The 22,449-nt window shown below is 38.1% G+C and overlaps 2 protein-coding genes across 3 annotated transcripts in view; both read right to left on the bottom strand.

Moving 5' to 3' along the window:
* LOC146484750 (uncharacterized) overlaps positions 1 to 9,616 on the bottom strand; it is a 30,771-nt gene extending 21,155 nt beyond the window's left edge. Inside the window, exon 1 of the mRNA XM_085104408.1 lies at positions 9,220 to 9,616. Coding sequence (XP_084960534.1) covers positions 9,220 to 9,280 — 61 coding nt within the window. The 5' untranslated portion in view covers positions 9,281 to 9,616. The remainder of the gene's footprint in view (positions 1 to 9,219) is intronic.
* The window catches only part of LOC146484748 (uncharacterized), a 198,647-nt gene that overhangs the window by 79,689 nt on the left and 96,509 nt on the right, over positions 1 to 22,449 (bottom strand). The gene's annotated exons all lie outside the window — the stretch shown is intronic.

Genomic DNA, 22,449 nt, shown 5'->3' with positions numbered 1-22,449 from the left:
ATTGTTCTGATTGTCTTTTAAAAAAAAACAACAACGGCCTTATCAAAATCTGTTATCGGCGCGTATATCACGAGGGAGGGAACCCCCTCATCCCTACCTGTGTGACGTCAAATCATCATTTGATTTATTCATTAAACCTGGATTAAAGGGGAAGTATCACGCAAATTTGCTGCCATTTCAAAACCCAAAAATGTTTGTCTGTCAGGTAGAAACAAAGAAATAATTGTCAAGTTTGTTATAAATTATCACCCCAGTGAAATAAAACTGTCGATTAGTGCCTCTGGCCAGAGACAGAGTAGGTCGGAATGGATTGAAACTTGAAAAAATGTTATGTTAATGTTTTTCAAGTTCTCGCATTTTTGTTTCCAAAATGGGCTTTCCTCTCGTCATTCTAGAATTATTTGGCAGCTGATTTATGGTCCTATTTCACCATTTTTAACAAAAGATACCAAAAACCGCACGACAATTCCTCTTTAAATTCTGCTCTCTTCTAGTGGCGCCCATATTGTTTACAAGTTTTAGACTCAACTATGCCGTTTTCAAAAACAAAGTTAACCCTTTGAAGCGGTAAATCGGAAGAATTGTTTCTCAGAAGCACACGACAGTATAAACGGTGGAAATTGGAGAGTTCCTGGCGAGGGAATCTTGCTTTTTTTGACAGTTGTAGAACCACTATTGAAGGAAGAAAGGTCATTGATAAGCTAAAACTTACATCACATCGCTTTGTCGAATTGATGCTTAAACGCAACTGAAAATGGACTTCAAAAAAAGATTAAAGGTTTGGTTGTCAATTTTTACTAAAAGTTTTCTTAGGAAAGCTTTTGGTCTGTTTTTCTTACTGCTTGTTAGCGGAAACGAGAACAATTTGTAATCTCACACTTTTATTGAAATTACACTACCAGAATAGAAAACGTGAGTGAGGATATGTGTGTGGTCGCAATTTCCGGTATAACTTTTGACTTCGAGCGTGGCTCATGCAAGCGCATTTTAATGGCTCAAGTTAGAGTTTGCTTATTTTGGGAGAACAGATGTTTGGCTTAAAAGATATCTTGAAATTTTCGGAAAAGAAGCCGCACCTCTGAGAAAAACAGTTTCGAAATTGCCTCACATTTGGTCCAAGACATTTCGCGATCGCAAGGAAATTGCAAAATTCTATGAAAAAAATAAGTTTTATGTTAAGTCGGGATATTTTTCTTTAACAACGTTTTTTAGACGGTAAACAATACAAGCAATCGATATGAGTCCCCAGAAATGACGCGAAATATATTTTATTGAGCTTCAAATTCTGCATATATTTTCATATATTCATTGCCAGACAAGCAGACAACTTATTAACGTAAATATCTTCTGCCGACCACGTATCTATCACGGAATTACTTTGATTACGATTGCAAGCATCTTTCAGTCTCAAAAGGCAAAAGGCAGCCGCGAAAAACACAGAACAAACGGTTTTTGTAAACAAGTTTGACGATGACAATCATTTCTGGACTTCATGATTACGTTCGGTCCCAAATACTGACACAAAATGCAGCATATCTGTCGGTCGTTCCTTTGAATTATTGTAAGGAAACAGCGCCATTACCTGGATTGTATGAGAGTTTTGATTGCATTGTTTGGGCATCTGAATTAATTTCATTTAGAGAGCAGATCTGTTTCGAACAAGTGTTAAGTCGCTAAAGGCAATCAGGAGAAATGAATGGTCGTATCGTTGTTGTATTTCACTAACAAGGTCGGTTATTTGCTTCGATTTCTCTTGGGGAACTTCTACTATTCAGGCGGAAGACGTGGTTCTCAAGGATTTGACGGGAATATGAATAGACAATGATCAGATTTAACTCAACATGCAATCTCGTGACTACTGACATGGATTTTAGAAGACAATGTATGCAATATCAGGTTTATTGGGTTGTCGAGGCCTCTTTTGCGCTGCTTTGTATCTACTTGGTTTCCATTTCTTCTGGTAACGTAATCAAGGAAGATCAAAATCATTAAATTTCTGTGACAGTTCAGCTTGATGAAAAGCAAGCATTTTGCTTCAATGACTGTTGTTGGGCTTTACTTTACGAGAAAGCACGTTAAGCTTTCAAAGTAGCAGATATGTCAAAAAAAAAAAAAAAACAACCTATATCATTGATGGGATGTAAGCGTTTTTACGCGGGTATAAGTCCCTTTGGTGTCAAGCCAGCGGCATTTTCATTCCAGCCCTTTTCTTCAGAGAGTCCGCAGTTTTTCCCTCTTGAAACTTGAGCTCAGGATCTCGCAGAATAGCAGTCCATTGTCCAGACCCGTGCTTAGTTATCCCTTCCTTAAGAAAATGGTCCTCTTGTGTAGTGAATTTCAAAACATGACGAATGTTCCTCTGAGAGCGCAAGATTCTTTTAGGCAGGATATCCTTTTTGGGGGAGGAGTTGACATCAATAGATAGGAACTCGGAACAAAACAGTCCTAAATGACCAATTTCGGAACAATGTGTTTCATTTACAAATAGGAACCCAGAATTTGAGAACAATATGTTCCATTTACAGTTGGGAACTCGGAACGAAATATTTCTCTTTTACACTAGAGTGAACGTTTTGTTCCTACCTTGTAAAACATCTGGGCCTCTTATAGTCAATAGGAACACAAAAACAAGGAACAGTCGATACCAGAGGAACGTTCCTTTTGGAATATAGGAACAGCCAACGAAACTTAAAATCAACGAAAAAAAGAGTCAAACACTATAGAAAAACAAAAACAAAGCGTAAGTCAAGCGCTTCGGCCAAATGAAAACAATCTTTAAAATTTGGTGGTCTGTTTCGATCGAAGGGAGCAAAACGATCAATTTTTGGGAAATGTAGAAGACACTTTCATGCTCAGTTATCGTTCGTTGGAATTTCTGTGTAAATAATGTATATAAATATAAAATAAATAAATAAATAAATAAATAAATAAAATAAATAAGTGTCTCAACCACACAAAATAAAAACAATCCGATCCAAGTCTTTAGCTTTTGACACAAAAAATCTTTTGCTATTTCTTGTAAGAGATACGAAAATTAAAATTAACCTTTAGGAATTTCCTTTCAAGCTGCAACACTTGATTTACATGTATTTGTGAACACTTGTTGTTTTTTGTGCACAAAATGCAGAAACCAACAAAATGTAAAACTGTCGTGCTCAGCCAATCAGGAGCGAGTATTTTCGCCGATCGACCAATCAGGAGTAAGTAATTTTGCCCTCGGTGAAAGGAAAATTACGAAAAACTGCCCTCTGTTACAACAAATCAGCATTCAGTAATTTTGCCCTCTGTATCACAGTGTTGTTGTTGATGAGAAGTTAGCTGCATATGCATTAAAATGTATGACTGCAGAATGGATGAGGAACTCATAAGGTTATTCTTTTCATACAATAAGTAGACTTCTATAAATATTTATTAAAAATAGGAATTGTGGAGCTCCGCTTTTAGGCTTGGCTAAATATATATTAATCATGAAGACAGTCCTGTCGCATCCATAACCGTGCTTTTCCATCGGCAGCGAAATCGTGTGAGTCGAATGGACTACACGTAGTCCCAAGTCGTTCTCCTTCTCTTGCGAACGAGCGTGAATCGCGCGCTAGAGCCTGGTAACGGTCCCCTATTTTACCCGCCCGGAAAGTACCGGGAAAGTTTACGTGTGCTTCGAGGAACGCAACATCGGGCCCGATAACGGCCCCGATAAGTTAACGGGCCCGGAAATTACCGGGACTTTCGAGAAAAGGGCCCCAGGGCGGTTAAACGAATAAATACGGTAATTAATAACGTATATAATTACCTCCTAGGCAGTTATGTAATTATCCAGCTTTAAATATAATTATGCAAGTATCCTAGTGCCGGAGAAAGTAAAGAAACACAGCTTTCCATCCACTGTTGCTTTCATTTGCCGTTTCGGCAACGCTCATAACAACGGCGCCCGAACTGCGAACGACACGGTTTTACAAGGAACTTCGGATCGCAGGAGCGGGAAAATACTAGGGAACGGGAATCACGTGCCTGTCAACAGAATAAATTATCATCGCTCATTGCGATGGAACGACAATATACTCAAATGACTTACCATCGGACCACTTCTTTTCGACTTGAAGATCGTTTAAAATAGAGATGAGTTTGATTTTCGGCCTTTGAATCTCGGAACGATTTTTTTTTTCGAGCTGTCGTTTCGAGATCTGTTCGCAGGATTTACTTGAAGCGAAAGCACTCGTGGATTAATTCGACTCTGTTTATGGCATAAGTCACGCAATAAAATGTCACGTGACGTTAGGTTTGACTATGTTGTGTAAAAAACACACGGGAAACGTGTGTCCTGACATGCTGAAAACGAAAAACAAATTAAAAACAATGTAATCTTTACCAAAGTGTGGACAGGACCGATGATTTATAGCCGAATGTTTTTATCATCTATACACACCAAAAGGACTGAGCCACAAAGCAAGCCTTGCTAAAGTATGATACTCTGCATTTTAATGAGGTGAAACCTTGGGGAACACTTTTCTTGTTAGAACCACTAAGTATTAACGCCTTGGTTTTCGCGTTCGTGCAAAAGTCATCCCTGACTGTTCTCTTGAGGACAGGACAAAACAATGTTATCAGCCAGAAAAAAATCACTCCTCACTGCTGACATGCGCATCCTTGACAAAGAGAGAATGCAGTTTGTCGATGTATGGCTTTTTCCATCGAATTGTTACAGCTGAGAGGTCAATGCCAAAGGAAATACAAATTTCCTAATGTTAAATAAAAAATAGGGGTGGGGCGGGGGTGGGGTGAGCGCGTGCTCATTTTCCCGAACAGCGGCACGTTATCGTCTTTTGGTTCATCATCCACAAGTACTTTCTTCGAGGCAAGGTGCGAGAAGAAACCTGCTGTTAAGGTTGCTAGCTACTTCAGCACACATCGATCATTGATCTTGAACTAGATCATTTGTCACAGCAATACATTGTAATAAATTAAATAATGGTTTGTTTCACGATGTAGTTACTGCAAGTGTCGCATACAGGGTCTACTTTACTTCCGGTTTGCTGTCAAATAGGACTTGTGAACTAGAACCGAGTCCTTCGTAACGCACTTGACTTGAGTATCCATACCATATCTTGTCTGTTGCTCTGTTACTGACTATGCTGACCACCGGTAACAGCGTGGTTTGTCCCGCAAGCTTCTCTGCATAGTCGACTGAAGCTCTGTCAAAGGACTTCTCGTCTCGCGCTATAGGGAGTGCTGGTGTCGGCCACATGACAACCGCTTCCATCACGTCTAGCTGTCATATGACGTCATTATCCGTTGCGGACCCCAGAGGAGACATGCTTGAACGTACGATCTCTCCTCGGAGTGTCATAGCCGACATTGCCATGCCTTTTATACTAGTGAAGTTATGGAGGGGGATTCCCTCCCCCTCTCCGTCTCCGGAAGACAAAAAAGAAAAAAAAGGAGTTCTAGATAGGATTTGAGCTATGCTGACATGCGAAGGAATATACCATATATACTGAATCGCGCACTTTGGTTTTCGGACAACCAAAATTGATTACTCTTCAGGTCGCTCTAGGACGTCGACCCTTGCAGCATCTTGGTTGATAGAGCGCCGGTCAATGGGCCTTCCATGACGATGTAAAGATGTTTGCCTTTGCTTGCTTCACAGTCAATGCAAACCCCTCTTTAAGTTCGTTTAGCACATCAACGGTGTGCTGCGACATCAGAATGTTTATCACTAGAGAGCTGGCGACGCAGCGTGTCTGGTGAACGTATTGCGCGAGACAGGGCGCCTTGTCATGTGGTGTTATTTCTTGGAATGTACCTGACAGGAGCCACACCTTGTCCACCATCAAAGTTCGTCCGCTCTCATTTTCCGATGAGCGTTTTAGCTGAGACCTAATAGGGCTGACGTCTGTAGATGCCAAGTACGAATTTAGTGCGTCTATAGACCTAAATGTAGCTCCTGATGTGATATAATAAAGTTATTTTATGTTCTGAATCTGAACTGTGCAAAAGGACGAGCCAAAGGGGCTCCTATATTTTTTTGGCGGCCGAGCCTTTCACGCCTAAATTTTAATTCCTATTATCGTTTCACATATACTGTGTACTATGAGTAGAACCCCCCCGCCCCCCCCCCCCCCCCCCACCAATCCCCTCGGGCTCGATCCAATGCTTACAGTTTTCTGGTACTGTTTTTGGTGTCGCCTCGGTAGCTTCCGCAATAGGCCCGCGGTCACGGCATATACCTATGCAAAAGATTGCTAAGCTCACTTATTGATTTATGTAGTGATTAGTTCAAAGTTCAAAACACCAGCGATGTCCCCTAAAATGACGACTGCGTGGGTCCCGGCTACGTTTGGATTGCACTGTTTCCAAACTAAATTGGCCAATTGTTCGCGAATCAGTCACAGAGGAGGCCAGCGTATAGGACAAAATTAAGGTGTACTTACCATTCAAGAGCCCAATGGAATCAGTACACCTGTTTGTCGCAATAAAGCTATGGACTCCGACTTGCCTATCCCACGGTCAGCTTTTCTCACCATGTCAGTATTGCAGTATGTTAAGAGAGCCCATGCGGATCTCGTCATTGGTTACCACCTCTGCACCGGCCAATTTCCCACTGAGATGGGATAGGTTAGACTTTCTCAAAGTCCGTTTTCGTGGGAGTCCAGTCAGGCGCTCGGCTCACGACTCCGTCGCCTTGTTGGTCACTCTTTCGGTGTATATTAAGAAGACGACTTGTGGCAAGTCTATAATGGTCTACACAGAAATGTAGCGGAAGAAAGAATCACGCGCGCGCTAGGATAAGCTCAACTTCGGAGTAAACATCACTTATTCGAACACTGCTAGTGTTGTCCCGAAGCGTATTTGTCCTGTGAAATTTCACGAGGTCTTAACGGTTGTTGTCTTAACGGTTTTGCACCAGAGTTGCACCAACGAAAGATTTGAACGGTTTACTAAAATACTTTTTTCTGTTTGACCACCTTGTCAGATAATTGAAGCATCCGCAAATCTCACAGGCTGATTTCACCCGGTCACAACCGAAATGGCCGTAAGAATGATTGAAATTATCAGAAAATTCTTTAAACGCAGCGTAAATACAAAAAACTACGAGTGTTTTATAATATGGAAATTTTGTATATTTGGTAATCGTTCCAGCGTCATCATTGTGTGTCCATCAGGTGCGTGACGATCAGTTTCAATCAGAGCAACGGCGGTGTTTATAAGAACACAACAGATCATTGTAACCAAGAGAGCTTCATCCTCTCTTGTTGTAACTAACATAAACACATTAAAAACTAATATAATAAATAATAATAAGTGCTACAGATCAGAGAAAATTAACGATTAAACAGAAAACTGAACTTTTTTAAAGATCTTGTTAACGAAGAATTGATGCACCCAACCCTTTTTCAGGTACATTATGTACTGTTATCATCAGTGATCACGGAACTCCTTATCTGTCTGTATATCTTTTATCTTGTTTATAGCTGTTATTTTGGCAAACCGACACATGCGAAAAGAACGAACGTCATTCTGTTTGAGAAACTAAAAAAGTTCTCGTTAACTCACAATTTTCTTATATCACCTTATACCGGTATCTGTTCAATTTCCTCTCGTGAAAACATCATTCAAGTAATTATCTTTGCTGAATAAACCATTCAAGCTCACGCCATGACCGTCGTGAAATATACAACCTGAATCGAACATCACTGTTCACGGAGAAATTCAAAAGCCGCGTTAATGCGTGAACAGTCACGTTTGCATGTTCAAATAACTTTAAAGGAACTAGTTTCAGACGCCCTGAGGTTTGGATTTTTATTTATTTATCTATTTTTTTTTTTTCGATTTTGGCCATACACTGTATGTAAGAAAAACGAATCACTCCGAAGGAAGCCGTTGCGTGACCGAAACAAGTACAGTCAAAACAGTCGAAGACGGAAGATTATAAAGTCCGGCGGTTTCTGAGATGACTGTGGAGAACTTTAAAATTATATATTTCTGTTAATATTTTCTATGAGCTGACAGGGTTTTGTTACCGTCAAAGGATTCTTGCCCCTTCAATTCAGTGGCATTTGCCAAGTGACGTGAATGCGATAGCAGAAGTCATTAGTCACTGAAGGAGATCAATTATCAACCCTTCGAGCTATGATGGCTTTGTATGGTACATTAAGCGAAGAAACTGATACTTAGATGACATCTTATTCAAGGTGAGCTAAATATGAGCTTTCTGTTGTTTGGTCTATCGTAATATTGAGGGAAACAAGAGAAAAATCACAAAAGTCTTCGGTGATTTTGACAGAAACATGTTTATCGCTTACAGTTGTTGACAGATAATGTTGCAATTATCGGGATTTTGAGAGCGTTAGTTCTCAGCGCTGATAGAAAGCCCGAAACTGATTTTTAAACCTGGTTTTAGAACGGCATTTAGTCAATCAAGAATTCTTAATTTCAAGTGATTCGGTGTTTTACCGGGTAGGGAAACTCTCTCCTGAAAAAGTGCGCCAAATTGAGAATTTCGACTGAGCCAATTTTAATAACTTTCGGTACCTTCCCCATGACCTTCAAAACTAAAGCAGCCATCTATTATTGGCCTCAAACGATTCGTAAACACTTCAACTGCACATTTCCAAGCTTAAAATGAGGTTTTTTATCTATGCGAATTAAACAGAGCGAAGTTGAGAGAAGGTATGGGACACGTCTATTTTGGGTGCTTTTATAGACACTTGAGCCCGAAGAGATTTTATTCAATTTTTCTGGGTTTAAAAAAGAATTCCGAGAAATCAAAACCACCACGTCACTAGAGCTTCCATAGGGTATCCTTAGTCAATTTGTGAAGGACTTTCATTTTTTATCATGTGCCACCCCTCGCTCGGTGTTAGTAGACATTCCCTCTTAAGATTTCAGCTAAATTGGGAGAAATACCGTTTTCGTCCTTTTATCACAACTGAATTAAAATGAATGCGATTTGTGAAAACAAAATTTTGCCAAAATGACCCAACACAACAATCGCATCCTTTTTGTTCAGCTGAGCAGATCGAGTTCCGTCCCCAGACATTTTTAGCTGGGAACACGTTTGAGGAGTCACAAAAATAATATGCAGGACATTAAAACGGTAATTATTGAATTGAAAGCCGGGAAGATCGATGATCCTCTTAAAAGAAATCCACTTCGCAATTTGACAATCACAAGCGATACTCCAATCAGGATAGTACAATAACATTCGTTAAGAAAACTTACCCTTCACTTGATTGGCGATGAATAAAATCCCCAGAAACCAGGTACTAAACAGAGTATTCATCGGGCAGTCTGTTCAGGTTTGTGTTGATACGACTTGGTGCAATATCCGAATACAAACTATATATCGCAAATCTGACTCGAGCTCTTTATAGAGACAGACAACCGTGCGCAAGGAAAACCTGATTAAACGTGTCGTCTCCCTTCCTTCAACAACCGCTGCAGAATGTCATTTCGTTATTTGGCTGAGGTCAGTGAAGTATGTGATCATATGTCGCCTTCAATCGATGAATTTTTGCCAAGGAAAATAAGGTAACGGCTGCTGCGAAAGAGAGGCTTCTTTTGGTAAGTGCTAGCAGTTATCTATTAAACGAAGATTGCTTCCGCAATTCTTCTTGCTTTTCACAGTGAATGAATGAAACAAAACGAGTGAAATGTTATATTTCAATCAGCTAAATGCACCCGAAATGTACATCTTGTTTGACCCTGTCTGATCTCTGTCAAACCGCTCTATTCGGAAAACGTGTTTCAGATTTTTGGAAAAATAATTCACGTTTCAGCGGCGAATACAAAACATTGTTCCTTAGATGTTTCATCTAATCTTCATATCGTTGTCTCCTATGAAAATGATAAATTGTTTTAGTCATGTTAGCTGACCAATTCCAGTTAAAGTGTATAATAATATTCAGTAGTTTAATTGTTTGTTTGTTTGTTGTTTGGTTGTTGTATTTTTTTGTAACTAGATTTGCGTTTCTTTAAACAAACACAATTGTAAATAGGAATGAATTTTGATTGTAAATTTTTTTAACGCAGGTCCCATGTTGATAGCAGTTTTTTTATAACTGAAATGGTCCAATCCTACATAAATATGTTTTTATTATTATTATTATTATTATTATTATTATTGTTATTATTATTATTATTATTATTATTATTATTATTATTATTAATTTATTTTGTCATTAGATCTACGCTTCTTGAGTAATCACAATTAGTGTAAAAAGGAATGATTTATGATTTACGTCTGAAGTTCCTTAAATGGCCAACACTTGGACATAAAAGATTATTTTCGTCGCTTATAGAGTGTTATAATACAAAAAGCAGACTTAATGGACTAGATCCCTTAGCTTTGCCTACGTTTACACATGATTTTCGGTCCTTAAGAGCGGCTGCCTGAGAATATCGAGAACTCGCGGTCAAAACTGAAATTTCGGATTTCCTCATATTTTGTCAGAAGAATCCCTTTAGAGAACTATTTATGAAAATGACATTAAAACTTTCCAAAGATTTTTCGTTTTCGAGAATTCCGGCATAATGTGAAATGCCGTGATCGCGGCGCAGCCGGCGTTAAATTTTGACGAGATTTGGTGCATTTTCAAATCGCTCGGGAAGGAAGACGGCTTAGCGTATTAAAACGAGCTTTTGAAATTAAGTTAGGCATCCTTCTGAGAATACGGTCTTATGAAAATATTGCTGGAGGATTCTTATTTACATGCGGTTTTCAAAGTCCGAAGATTCCTATTTTCAGCATTTTTGTTGACACTTGAAATTGTGGAAACTTTGCGGACAAATATCGTGTCCTGGTACATCGAAATTTGAAGCAAGTATTATACTTTAGGAAAGCTCTATACATGTAGTGCAATATATAAAAAATCCAGCTTGGGTAATTTAAAATCCAAGCGTTGACGGAAGTAAACACATAGGGAATTTTAATTTTTTTTTTCAAAAATGGCAGTGGTCACGCAAGGACAAGTTTTAAAATAAGTTTAAAATAAATTTATTGTTTATGTTTCAGTTCTGTTGGAATAAAACTAAGTTGTTATTCGGAAACAAAATCTCATGTGTTGATGGGTTTATCCCTATAAAAAATAATTTCTTTCCTAGTAGGTGATCACCGATCGCAAACAAAAAAATGAAACGTTCAGGTGTTATGTCACGCTTTCCTCGGTACGCCAGCGTCAACAATGCGAAGGATACGAAACGAAATCAGTAAATATTTCATATCAAAATGCATCTGAAACCCCCAACAGGCGATAATGTTTCATTAAATTCAGGCTAATCGACTTGCGTGAAAAACACCTTTGGTTCAGAAAAGTTGCGCAAAAGTCGCAGTTTTTATAAATCCTAGGTTTGTCAAAGCTGCATCTCATCCTCACTGTCAATAAAATGTCGTGACAGGCACTTATTTATTCTAAAAGCTGAAGAACAAGGTATCTGTGTTTTCAATTTGCAGGCCCTAGACTATATAACATAAACAGCACTGAGATATCAGAGCCGGTAGAGAAAATCATGCTTTCACTTTAGTGCAAAGCTGGCCATAATATTATCTTTAACGGCTACACTGCGGCTATAATATATTTGAATGAGCACTTACCGTTCCAATGCCTGCAAAATAGGCATTTAATGAACCATCCCCATTAATGCGAGCAATAGTCCACCCTTCTCAGTCCGATCCGGATAGAAGAGCACCAGAAAATAACCAAGGTTGTTTGCATATTATGGCCATCACTGTGTACATAGCTATTTTAAACTTGCTATTTATAAACAATGACGCAAAATGGTTATAAATAGCAATGTGCGTTCTTGGTTTGGAGTGGTTTGCTCGATACTAGAAACTGTATTTCTTCTTCCGCGATGTCATATTTTGCAGTTTCTATATATTTTCGGTTGCATTTATGGCTCCGTGCTCATTTTCGTCCTGGATAGACGACGAGTCCGGTTGCGGTCAAAGTTCGTACTATTACAGCAACCTGCGTTTCTTTGGGTGAATGCCAAAAAGATATCTCCAGTCATCCAGGTCCCAACGTTTGCTGACGACAAAACTGACAGTGAAATGTAATGAATCCTCGCGCGCGCATGTTAGTAAAGTTATCGATCATCTGATGTTGTTGATTGAACATATGAAGTTAAGTTTACTGACTTTACATTGATGGAATACAAACAGCGGTGATATTTCTGATCAACCTACGATGACCCAAGAACAACAGTCTTTACATTGATGGAATTTGATATTCTGAAAGGATGAGTCGAATAACAATCAGACCATCTGCCCGCGCCGTCGAGATGTCTACGATCTTCGTTGGCGGTAGCCTCCCACGCAGTCGTTTTTAGGGGACTCGTATTAAGTCTCCTCAAAACGACTGCGTGGGAGGCTACCGCCAACGAAGACCGTACACATCTAGTTAAGACGTCTAGTTTAGTCGGAAGGGGCCGAGAGGGAGAAATCTGTGTGACTAGCATTCCGCACTGAAGCGTTGCTCGTCCTCGCGCTCGCGAAACTCATATATGCCTGAATAAGCCCTAAAATCATCATCATCATTATCACCATCATCATCATCATCATCATCACCATCACCATTATCGTCATCATCATCATCATCATCATCATCATCATCATCATCATCATTGGTGAATCGAATAAAGGCCTTAGAGGTACGGCATATTCCTTTGCTTTTTTTGTGAGCATGAGAAACCTGCAGTTACTATTAAATGACATCTGTAGTGCGGAAATACTTCGGATTATTGTTGAATACCTTTTTCGTGCAAGGGTATGTGTGTACTGAAGGAGATTCAAAATTCGTTCAAATTAAAGTAGCCACAGCGATAGAATGATTGCTGAGACCATAGCGGTTTTTGAATATTATTTTCTCTCTTTTTTTTACGTTTTATCAGTCACCTTTCCTTCTAAGACCAGAGTATTGTCTCCCTATACCACATGGTACCCTCCTCTTAGATTAAACAATAGTTTCCCCCTCTTCCTCTTCTCGCCGCATTAACTTCATTCATTGTCCTCTTTTTTAAATGTCATATTCTTGATTGTTTGAGGGCCGGTTGGAAAAAGCAAGCGCCTGGGATCTAGGGATTATTTTCAGCAAACTTATAGATCTATTAACAAGTTGAATGCGTTGTAACCAGCTTTAAATCAATGTTATTTTCTTTACTATGGAAGAAAATACTCAAAAAGACTCAGAAAATGCTGTTTAATTAGCTGCGATAAAGGTCGTTTATTGACAGGCAGACAGACAAACAGACTACACGGGTTAGTTGAACTCCTCAGTGCGAAAAAGATGAAAATACCGCAACGTTTGTTTGATGGAAGTTTCGTCTTCAGTGAGCAATACCACGTGTAAGTGATCTACCTTCTACTCGAAAATATGCCAAAGCGCCGTGCAAAATGGAATTTTATCTCATATCAGCGGTATCGAAGCGGCAGGCAAATACAACTCGGATACTACACTGCAGCTATAAAAACGTAAACATGTCATTAACCCTAGCTATCGACTGTGAGGTGGAAAATGTCGCTGTTTCGTACAGATTCATTTAAGAACTGAGGAGATTGTCACCCTTCTGTTTAGTGAAAAACGTACTAGTTGCGTGAAGTACAATAATGAAATTTGTCGATCATTCTGACGTTGCGTTATATGCCACGGCAATCGGCCTTTACGAATTTTGCTGTAGCATTAGTTATCACTCACTCTAACTGTGAATAATTTTTTGTATAGGAATATTCAGCAACGAAAAACTCTTTGGAGTGTTACATTTTTTATTGTAGCGATAACTTTGTCATTCTCTCGGGAAAATATATTATACAAACTATAAAATGTATTTCAAATGTGTTAACTAGTACTTGCGTGACTGACCACTGACTGACCATTTTGTTAACACTTGACTATAAATGTTATACCCAAACTAGATTTCTTACATGTTACAGTAAAATAACAGATCGTACCTCAAGCATACCTGTTGTTGTAAGTTTCGTTGTACCAGGGTAAGATTTTGCCTCGAAATATTTCCTCATTTTCAAGTGTTCACATGCGAGGAGTTCAACATAGACAGCATGTTGTTGATAGGCTGTGATCTAGAAAACATGCCTGCTTTGCACAGCTTCACAAACCCAAAAGTGATTTTAACGCCTGCTATTAGCTTTATTATTGAAACAAGTTCTTATTTAGTAAGATATATCATAAATACTTGGTTCTAGAAGTACTTCTAGATGCACCATGTGACAATGAAAAAAAATTGGTTGAGATCTGGACGAGCAGAAAGGTGACATGACACTTTGACCTTTTCAAATTTGGGGTTACATCTCACTCCCTAGTTAGACTTATTAAGGTATATAAAACAATTCAAAACTTATTAGATCATTGGATTTAGTTTTGGAACAAGAATTATATAATTCTCCGGTAAAAATAACATACAAACAATAATTTATTGAAATTAACATGTCATCTTGTCCTTGCGTGACCACAGGAATTTTTTGAAAAAATATGTCAAAAATTCCCTATGTGTTTTATTCCGTCAAAGACTGGCTTTTAAATTACCCAAGCTGAATTTTTGATATGTTGCAGTACAAGAATAGAGCTTTGCTCTACTGTAACTTTCATTGTAAATTTCGATGTACCAGGAAAAGAATTTTGTCCGCAAAATTTCCACAATTTCAAGTGTCAACAAAAATGCTCAAAATAGGAATCTTCGGACTTTGAAAACTGCATGTAAATAAGAATCCTCCAGCAATATTTTCGTAAGACCGTATTCTCAGAAGGATGCCTAACTTAATTTCAAAAGCTCGTTTTAATACGCTAAACCGTCTTCCTTCCCGAGCGATTTGAAAATGCACCAAATCTCGTTAAAATTTAACGCCGGCTGCGCCGCGATCACGGCATTTCACATTATGCCGGAATTCTCGAAAACGAAAAATCTTTGGAAAGTTTTAATGTCATTTTCGTAAATAGTTCTCTAAAGGGATTCTTCTGACAAAATATGAGGAAATCCGAAATTTCAGTTTTGACCGCGAGTTCTCGATATTCTCAGTCAGCCGCTCTTAAGAGCAAATAACCGTTTTAAACTTACGTTTATTGGCATCTGCAACTTTGAATAGTTTTAAACATTCCTTTTTTAAACGCATAATCGATAAATGGAATAATCTGCCAAAGGAAATTGCTGAGACGGAAAATTTGAACACCTATAAGAACAGAATGAGATGTCATCCTACAAATTTAGCGGACACTAAGTTCCTCCATTGTGTGATGTGTTATATATTTTATGCCTGGTATTTTAAACAGTTGTTGGATAGTTTAAAAAATCTGTTAAGCATACAATGGGAATAAATGAGCCCACAGTTATGCACCCTGCGAAAATGCCATTAGGTGCATCTTGTTCTTGTTAGCTTTTGCACTTTATTTGCATTGCTGAAGCGAAATAAATTAGTTATCTTTTGTTTTGTTACTCTCTAAAAATGTTTTCCCTTGCTGAACATGTTGTAAAAATAATAAGCGCCCACCCTCGAATAAGCGCCCAGGGCGGTTAAACGAATTAATACGGTATTTGGTAACGTATATAATTACCTCCTAGGCAGTTATGTAATTATCCAGCTACAAATATAATTATGCCAGTGTCCTAATGCCGGGGAAAGTAAAGAAACACAGCTTTCCATCCACTGTTTTACAATAACTGTTCAAATAAATGTCCAAAACTTGGCAGTGGAACCACTCGCCTGCGGCTCGTGGTTCCACTTGAGTTTTGAACATTTTTTGACGTCATTTTATGGTCTAACTATAAAACTTAACGTAAAAGAGAACGACGTTTCGACCGTCCGACGGTCATTTTCAAGTTCAAGATGAGAAGTAAAATATGTGCTTAACGTCGTTCTCTCAGTTTAGCGTTAACTTTTATAGTTAAATCAATTTCGAAAAACTTGTTGATTCGTATTTTATGGTCTATAAGAGTATAGACCATAGAAAACTGCCGTCGATTTGTTAATTCTCTTTATTTGCCGCTTCGACAACGCTTATAACAACGGCGCCCGAACTGCGAAGGATACGACAAGGAACTGCGCAGGAGCGGGAAAATACAAGGGACGGGAATCACGTGATAGTACAAAGTTCTACTCTCTAGGGTAGGGTCACAAGTCTAGTCTGGGTCTTTTAATTGTTTGTCCCCAGCTTGTGCGGACAGAAGCACCTAAGACCACACAGTTTTAACTGACTGTAAGGGGCTAATGACCTTTTTTAAGTGGCATTATATAATAATGTAACAATCATCATCATCATTATCATCATCATCTTACATTATGGACACATAAACCCAAAACAACGTTACATGGTCTGTCAAGAGGCGTCCAGTAGAGCCCCAGGAAATTAAAAGGGTCATGTGATCTTTCGGATTTTTCTGTGACTCAGCACTAACAAGGAAGTAGTGAAGACGGAACACATTCCATACTAGTTTCATTCGCTTGCCCTTGGTATAACGGTAGTCATCTTAAGACAACAAAGACAAAACATAAGTCGTTTCCGTGCGTGGGTGAAAAGAGTGAGATTGAAGAGATACACAAGCTGTACCTTCATAAATTAGACATGTATTGCTTTTATAGTTGTTCTTACAAGCAGACCTAGGATTTTTTTTAGTTTCTTGTTGTCCCATTCACTCGTTTACTAACTAATATGAGACTATGACAACAACAACAAAATAATGATTAAATGTGGAAGCAAATCAGAAAAAACGTAGAACAGGAGCAATCGTTACCACGCCAAACGCAGCCTGTGACTTCCTGTTTTGATCATTATTCTTCAGCGCTGTTCAACTTCGCAGGAAAAAACAAAGATTTTCCTGTTTCAGACTCGTCGTCAATTTCCGGTTATTGCCACTGTATGTTCAGTTTTACCGCGTAATCAGATTTGTAGCTTAAGATTTCAGCTAAAGTGGGACAAATACCGTTTTCGACTTTTTATCACAATTCAGAATTAAAATGAATGCGATTTGTGAAAACAAGTTTTTGCCAAAATGACCAAACTCAACAATCACATCCTTTGTATTAAACTGAGCAGATCAAGTTCCGTCTCCAGACATTTTTAGCTGGAAACATGTTTGAGGAGTCACAAAAATAATATGCAGGACATTAAAACGGTAATTATTGAATTGAAAGCCGAGAAGATCGATGATCCTTTTGACAAGAAATCCACTTCGCAATTTGACAATCACAAGCGATACTCCAATCAGGATAGTACAATAACATTCGTTAAGAAAACTTACCCTTCACTTGATTGGCGATGAATAAAATCCCCAGAAACCAGGAACTAAACAGAGTATTCATCGGGCAGTCTGTTCAGGTTTGTATTAATACGACTTGGTGCAATATCCGAATACAAACTATATATCGCAAATCTGACTCGAGCTCTTTATAGAGACAGACAACCGTGCGCAAGGAAAACCTGATTAAACGTGGCGTCTTCCTTCAACATCCGCTGCAGATTGTGATTTCGTTATTTGGCTGAGGTCAGTGAAGTATGTGATCATATGTCGCCTTCAAACGATGAATTTTTGCCAAGGAAAATAAGGTAACGGCTGCTGCGAAAGAGAGGCTTGTTTTGGTAGGTGCCAGCAGTTATCTATTAAGGTTTCTCCAAACCTTCGCGGATGCCTTCCCGAAAAAAATTCGTACGCGGGCTGTTTTTTAGGAAACCACCACAGTCTATATATCAATAAAAAGCTTATTAAATACAAAACTCGATAAAATTATAAGCTACTTTGGTTATTCCTCTGCTAAGGCGAAGGAAGCCGGTAAACAGTAAAATGAAAGAGCGCCATTCCGTCGAATTCATCGGGTATCAAACGTGATCTCTGATGAAATGTCGCTGCACAGTGTTTAAAGCAAGATGTGCAAGAATACTAGAATCCCCCAACCACAATCTCTTACACTAAATCAGGTTCGACGGTGTAATAAATGAGGTTTAAAGGCATGGCCGTTTATTTTCTTATTTGTTGAATATGTCGAGAGATACGATTTTTCAAACCATTTTTCCGGGTTACACGTTAATGAGTGACGCATAATTTCATACGCGTTCCACATGATAAAAACTCGCTTCCATTTATCAAGTGAAAATGAAGTTCTTATGAACAGTCTTTTATAGATGAATATTGAAAATACAATATATAAGGTTTTCAAATTCAATGAAAGTAAATTTGCATCACTAACAACATAAGAGTTGCACATTTTCAAGGTGAAATCAGTAAACAGTACAAGTGCGATGCGTAAATCGTGAACTTGTAAACAAAGCTGGGAAAGAAACTTTATTCGAATTTTTTTCTTCAATTAAAAACAAACGCACATGATAATATCTCATTGCATTTCATAGTACATTTCAATAGCTTTAGTTTGTTGCAAGAACGAGAATTTTACGACGATTTAAACTCGAGTTAAAGATTTTTGAACAGTTTTCATATGAAGTATCACGTAGCGCGCATCAACAGAAAGGCTGTACGCGCACTGAAGATGTAAGAATAACTCAAAAGTGTAGCTACTTTCGGTAATACGTTTTTAAACAGTTTATCAAATAAGGTCTTAAAGCATGGTTTTCTTCCGTTCAATAGTTCAAAGATACGAATTACACGTTTATGACTGACGCACAATTTCCGGGGTCGAAGATAGTAAAAAACTCGCTTGAATTTTTCAAATAAAAATGAAGTTCAAATCGACATTCTATTATACAAGATTGAAAGTAGAATATATAAGGCTTTCAAAATCAATTAAACTACATTTATAGTATTAAAAGGATAGGAGTTTCCTACTATTCAAGTTGAATCAGTGAACAGAAGAAGTACGCCTGTATCTTTTCACTTCTATCGCGTTTTTGAGTTCTCTTTCGAGGAGCTCGTTCGCAGCTTTCTTAAGAGCCTTCGTATGTGCAGCACCTTCTGTGCTGCAAAGTGATAAGAAATTGACTTGCCTATTTCCAAAACCACAGCACTCAACATGACTCAAACTCGAGTGTAAACAAAAAATGTTAATAAGTTGAAATAGGATCTCCTGGATGAAGCCGTCTGCCGCGAAAAGGTCGATGGGGAGTCCACGCCTTACGGAGAGTATGTCACCTTGAAAACTTTTTAACTTTTTTTACGAAAATACAAGTTTAAGTAATTAACTTTAATTTGATCGAAAAAATAGAAATTCGACAAAAAGTGGCCCCGCGAAGGTTTGTAGTAACCTTAAACGAAAACTACTTCCGCAATTCTTCTTGCTTGTCACGGTAAATGAATGAAGAAAACAAAACGAGTAATATGTTATATTTCAATCAGTTAAATGCACCCGATATGACCCAGGCCCCCATGGTTTAATGATGATATAATTCAGGCTCGAAGGGGCAGGAGGAAGGCCAAGAGAAGATGGAGGACAAGTGGACTCCCATCGGATCTAGTAGTATTTAAAGTTCAACAGCATAAATAAGCCTTGGTTATCTAAAGCACTCATCAAATGTATTAAAAGGGCAAATAAGCTTTACGAGCAGTATGTTCGAAACCCATCAATAGATCGCCAATTAATGTATAAACGTTACAAAAACAAGTTTAATCACTCATTGCGGATAGCAAAACAGTTGTGTTACGAGACGAAACTGAAAAACGTAAAATCCAATACCCGCGACACTTGAAGACGTCCTTCATGAATTTTAAATTGGAAAACGAAAAAGGCCAAGTGTAGTCCTATATTTAAACCTGACGATCGTGAAATTTCTGAGCCTGTCGAAAACGCCAATAATTTTTGCACATCAGCTCTTGCTTAGTAAAAAATATCCTGTCTTCGCATTTCCATCGTAGTTTTCTCAACGGATCTTTTACACAGTCGATTTATTTTAACCCAACAACAACGGATGAGAACGTTGAAATTGCAACATTTAAACTGGATAGTAGTTAAAAACAACAGAATTGCTTAGGGGGTCGTGTGTTCTGTCGTGAATTGTAATACCTGTCATGAATTGTGATAACACTTGTCGTGAATTGTAATACCTGTCGTGAATTGTAATAACAGTTGTCGTGAATTGTAATAACGTACCTGTTTGTGAATTGTAATAACCTGTTGTCGTAATTTGTAATAATCCGAGCTGTCGGGAATTGTAGTACCACGTTGTCGTGATCTGTAATAAGTCTTAAGAACAAACAATTACAAAAAAAATATAAGAAATGACGCAAAAACCCAACCTTTATTTTGATCCATGTGGTTTTTTTTTTAAATTTGAAACACAAAATCCAGCTTATTTTCGTAACATTTGTTTACGCTTTGAAATTGAAGCAAGACAACGTTTTAACACCCGAACAGTATAATTTGTCAGGCACCCTTGGTTGGGCAAAATTATTCCACTGACCGTATTTCAGCTGCGTGACTCTTCTAAAATACGACAAAAATACGCTTTTTTTATAATAAAGTATTTTAAAAATACGAAAGAGATCTTGCGCGGTGAATGAATACATTTGGACAAGGAAGTCTCACTCTTTTTAAAATGCTCTGCAAGCTTGTTGTCTCAACGTATGAGAGTCACGTACATACTTTGCACACGGTTGTAAATAACAGTTCCTTGAAGACTTCTCAGAACAAAATCTTCAAAAACAACATTTGAAGAAAACATTACTCTATTCAAACAGAGATCACGCTACAGAGGTTACCCCGATAACCTTGAAGATAAAACTCTCTCGGACGGCCAATATCAGCGAAAGAATGTCGGCCCTACAAAACAAACAAAAAACGCGCAAAAACATTTTGCCGTTTGTTGCAGAATATCGCCCTTCTGTACTTTACCTAAAAACCATTCAGATGAGTAAATGGCACTTGATAGAAAATCAGCCTCTGCTAAGAGAGATCTACAAAGTTCCTTCCCTTCTTTCGTACTGAAAAGGGAGATCTTTGAAAGACGGCGTATTCGTATATCTAACTAAAGTTTAAAAACATGCATTAAAATTAAAAACAATTATATACATAATTAATCTCGTACCCAGATCTCCCACGGTCAGGCGGAGGGGAGATCTGGTAAAGTTCGATTTGAGGCCCGGAATACGGGCCTGCCCATCATCCTTTGTCCACCGTGCTGCTCGTAACTGTGATCATTCCTGGTGAGGTTTTCGCTTTCGAGGGTGCTCTTCGGAACGTTCTTCGGTCGAGAGGACAACAAAACTTGAAACTTAAAGCAAAACGAAAAAGGCAACAGGAGAGATTGCAATCAACAAGCGCGGTAAATCACTTTTTTACTAAGATTAGTTCCTACCCTTTGTGACCATCTAGACCATCTTTGTAATGAAAACTGTTCCAAGAACAAATCCATCGTAATTGTGCTTTCTCCACTCAAGATCAACGTGCTTATCGACGATCAATTAAAAAGACTTAAGTCAACCGGAGTAAGCTGTACCAGTTTTCGCCTTAGATGGTAACTGTATTGAAGATACTATAATTTACAGGCAGGGAAATGTCACATAATTTTTGTGCACCCCAAGGTAAAGGTAGCAACAGACAGTGCAGAGAGTTTTTGTTGTCGAAGCTTTATCAGAAAAATTTTGTGGTCGTTGTTGTAGATGAGGCACAATAGAGTTACTGATTGGCATCTTGGTGTTAAATTTCGCATTGGAAAGTCAAATGGTTCATGTCATATTTTCATTTGCAAAGTTTCAGAAATTGTGGTCTACCAGTGATACGTAAAAATTATTTCTTCTCTTTGTAGTCTTTCAGCTGATTTTGTCACACAAATTCTCCTTCTTCCATAAGTTAATGGTTTAAATTTCCAAACCAAATGGATTGTGTAAATGCGGCAGGTTTCTTTTACAGGCCAAAGGACACAACTCAAGGTCACTGTAATAATATAATTTTATATGAACCAGCTAAACAGGGCCTCCTCCTACCTACAACAACTGTCCACTCCTATAACACCAGAAATTCTGCCAAGCTTAATTTCCACCGACCACAAGTTAGAACTAACATAGGCAAATTTACTTTTAAGTACTCTGCTTCAATGTCATATGGGAAACTGTCCCCATGGCATTGAAAAAAACAAAACCTTTTAACAGGTTTAAGAAACTTTATAAGGCCCACCTGATCTCTTGTCAATCAAATAATATATGTTCTGTTTAATGATCAAATATAATAGTATGTAACTATCTAATAATAATAATAGAGTTAAAAATAATAATAATAATAATAATAATAATAATAATAATAATAATAATAATGTCTGCTTATATTTTGATCTTTGTTGTAGCTGCTGTTGCTGCTGATGATGTGTTGTCCTTTTCCTTTCTTTTTGTTTGTTGTTGTTGTTGTTTGTTTGTTTGTATGTTGTTTTTTTGCTTTTTTTTGTTTTTATTTATTTATTGTTTTGTTCTTCTTTTATTAAGCTTGTCCTGTTTAGATTTCTTGCTCGGTTCAGTATATCTCGAACATACCTTAGTTTGCACAAATGTAATTCTCTCTTGTACTTCCTA

Source organism: Pavona decussata, unplaced genomic scaffold, assembly GCF_977016875.1.
Source record: "Pavona decussata unplaced genomic scaffold, jaPavDecu1.1 SCAFFOLD_30, whole genome shotgun sequence".
Classification (NCBI taxonomy): domain Eukaryota; kingdom Metazoa; phylum Cnidaria; class Anthozoa; order Scleractinia; family Agariciidae; genus Pavona; species Pavona decussata.
This window is presented reverse-complemented; position numbering and strand designations above follow the sequence as displayed.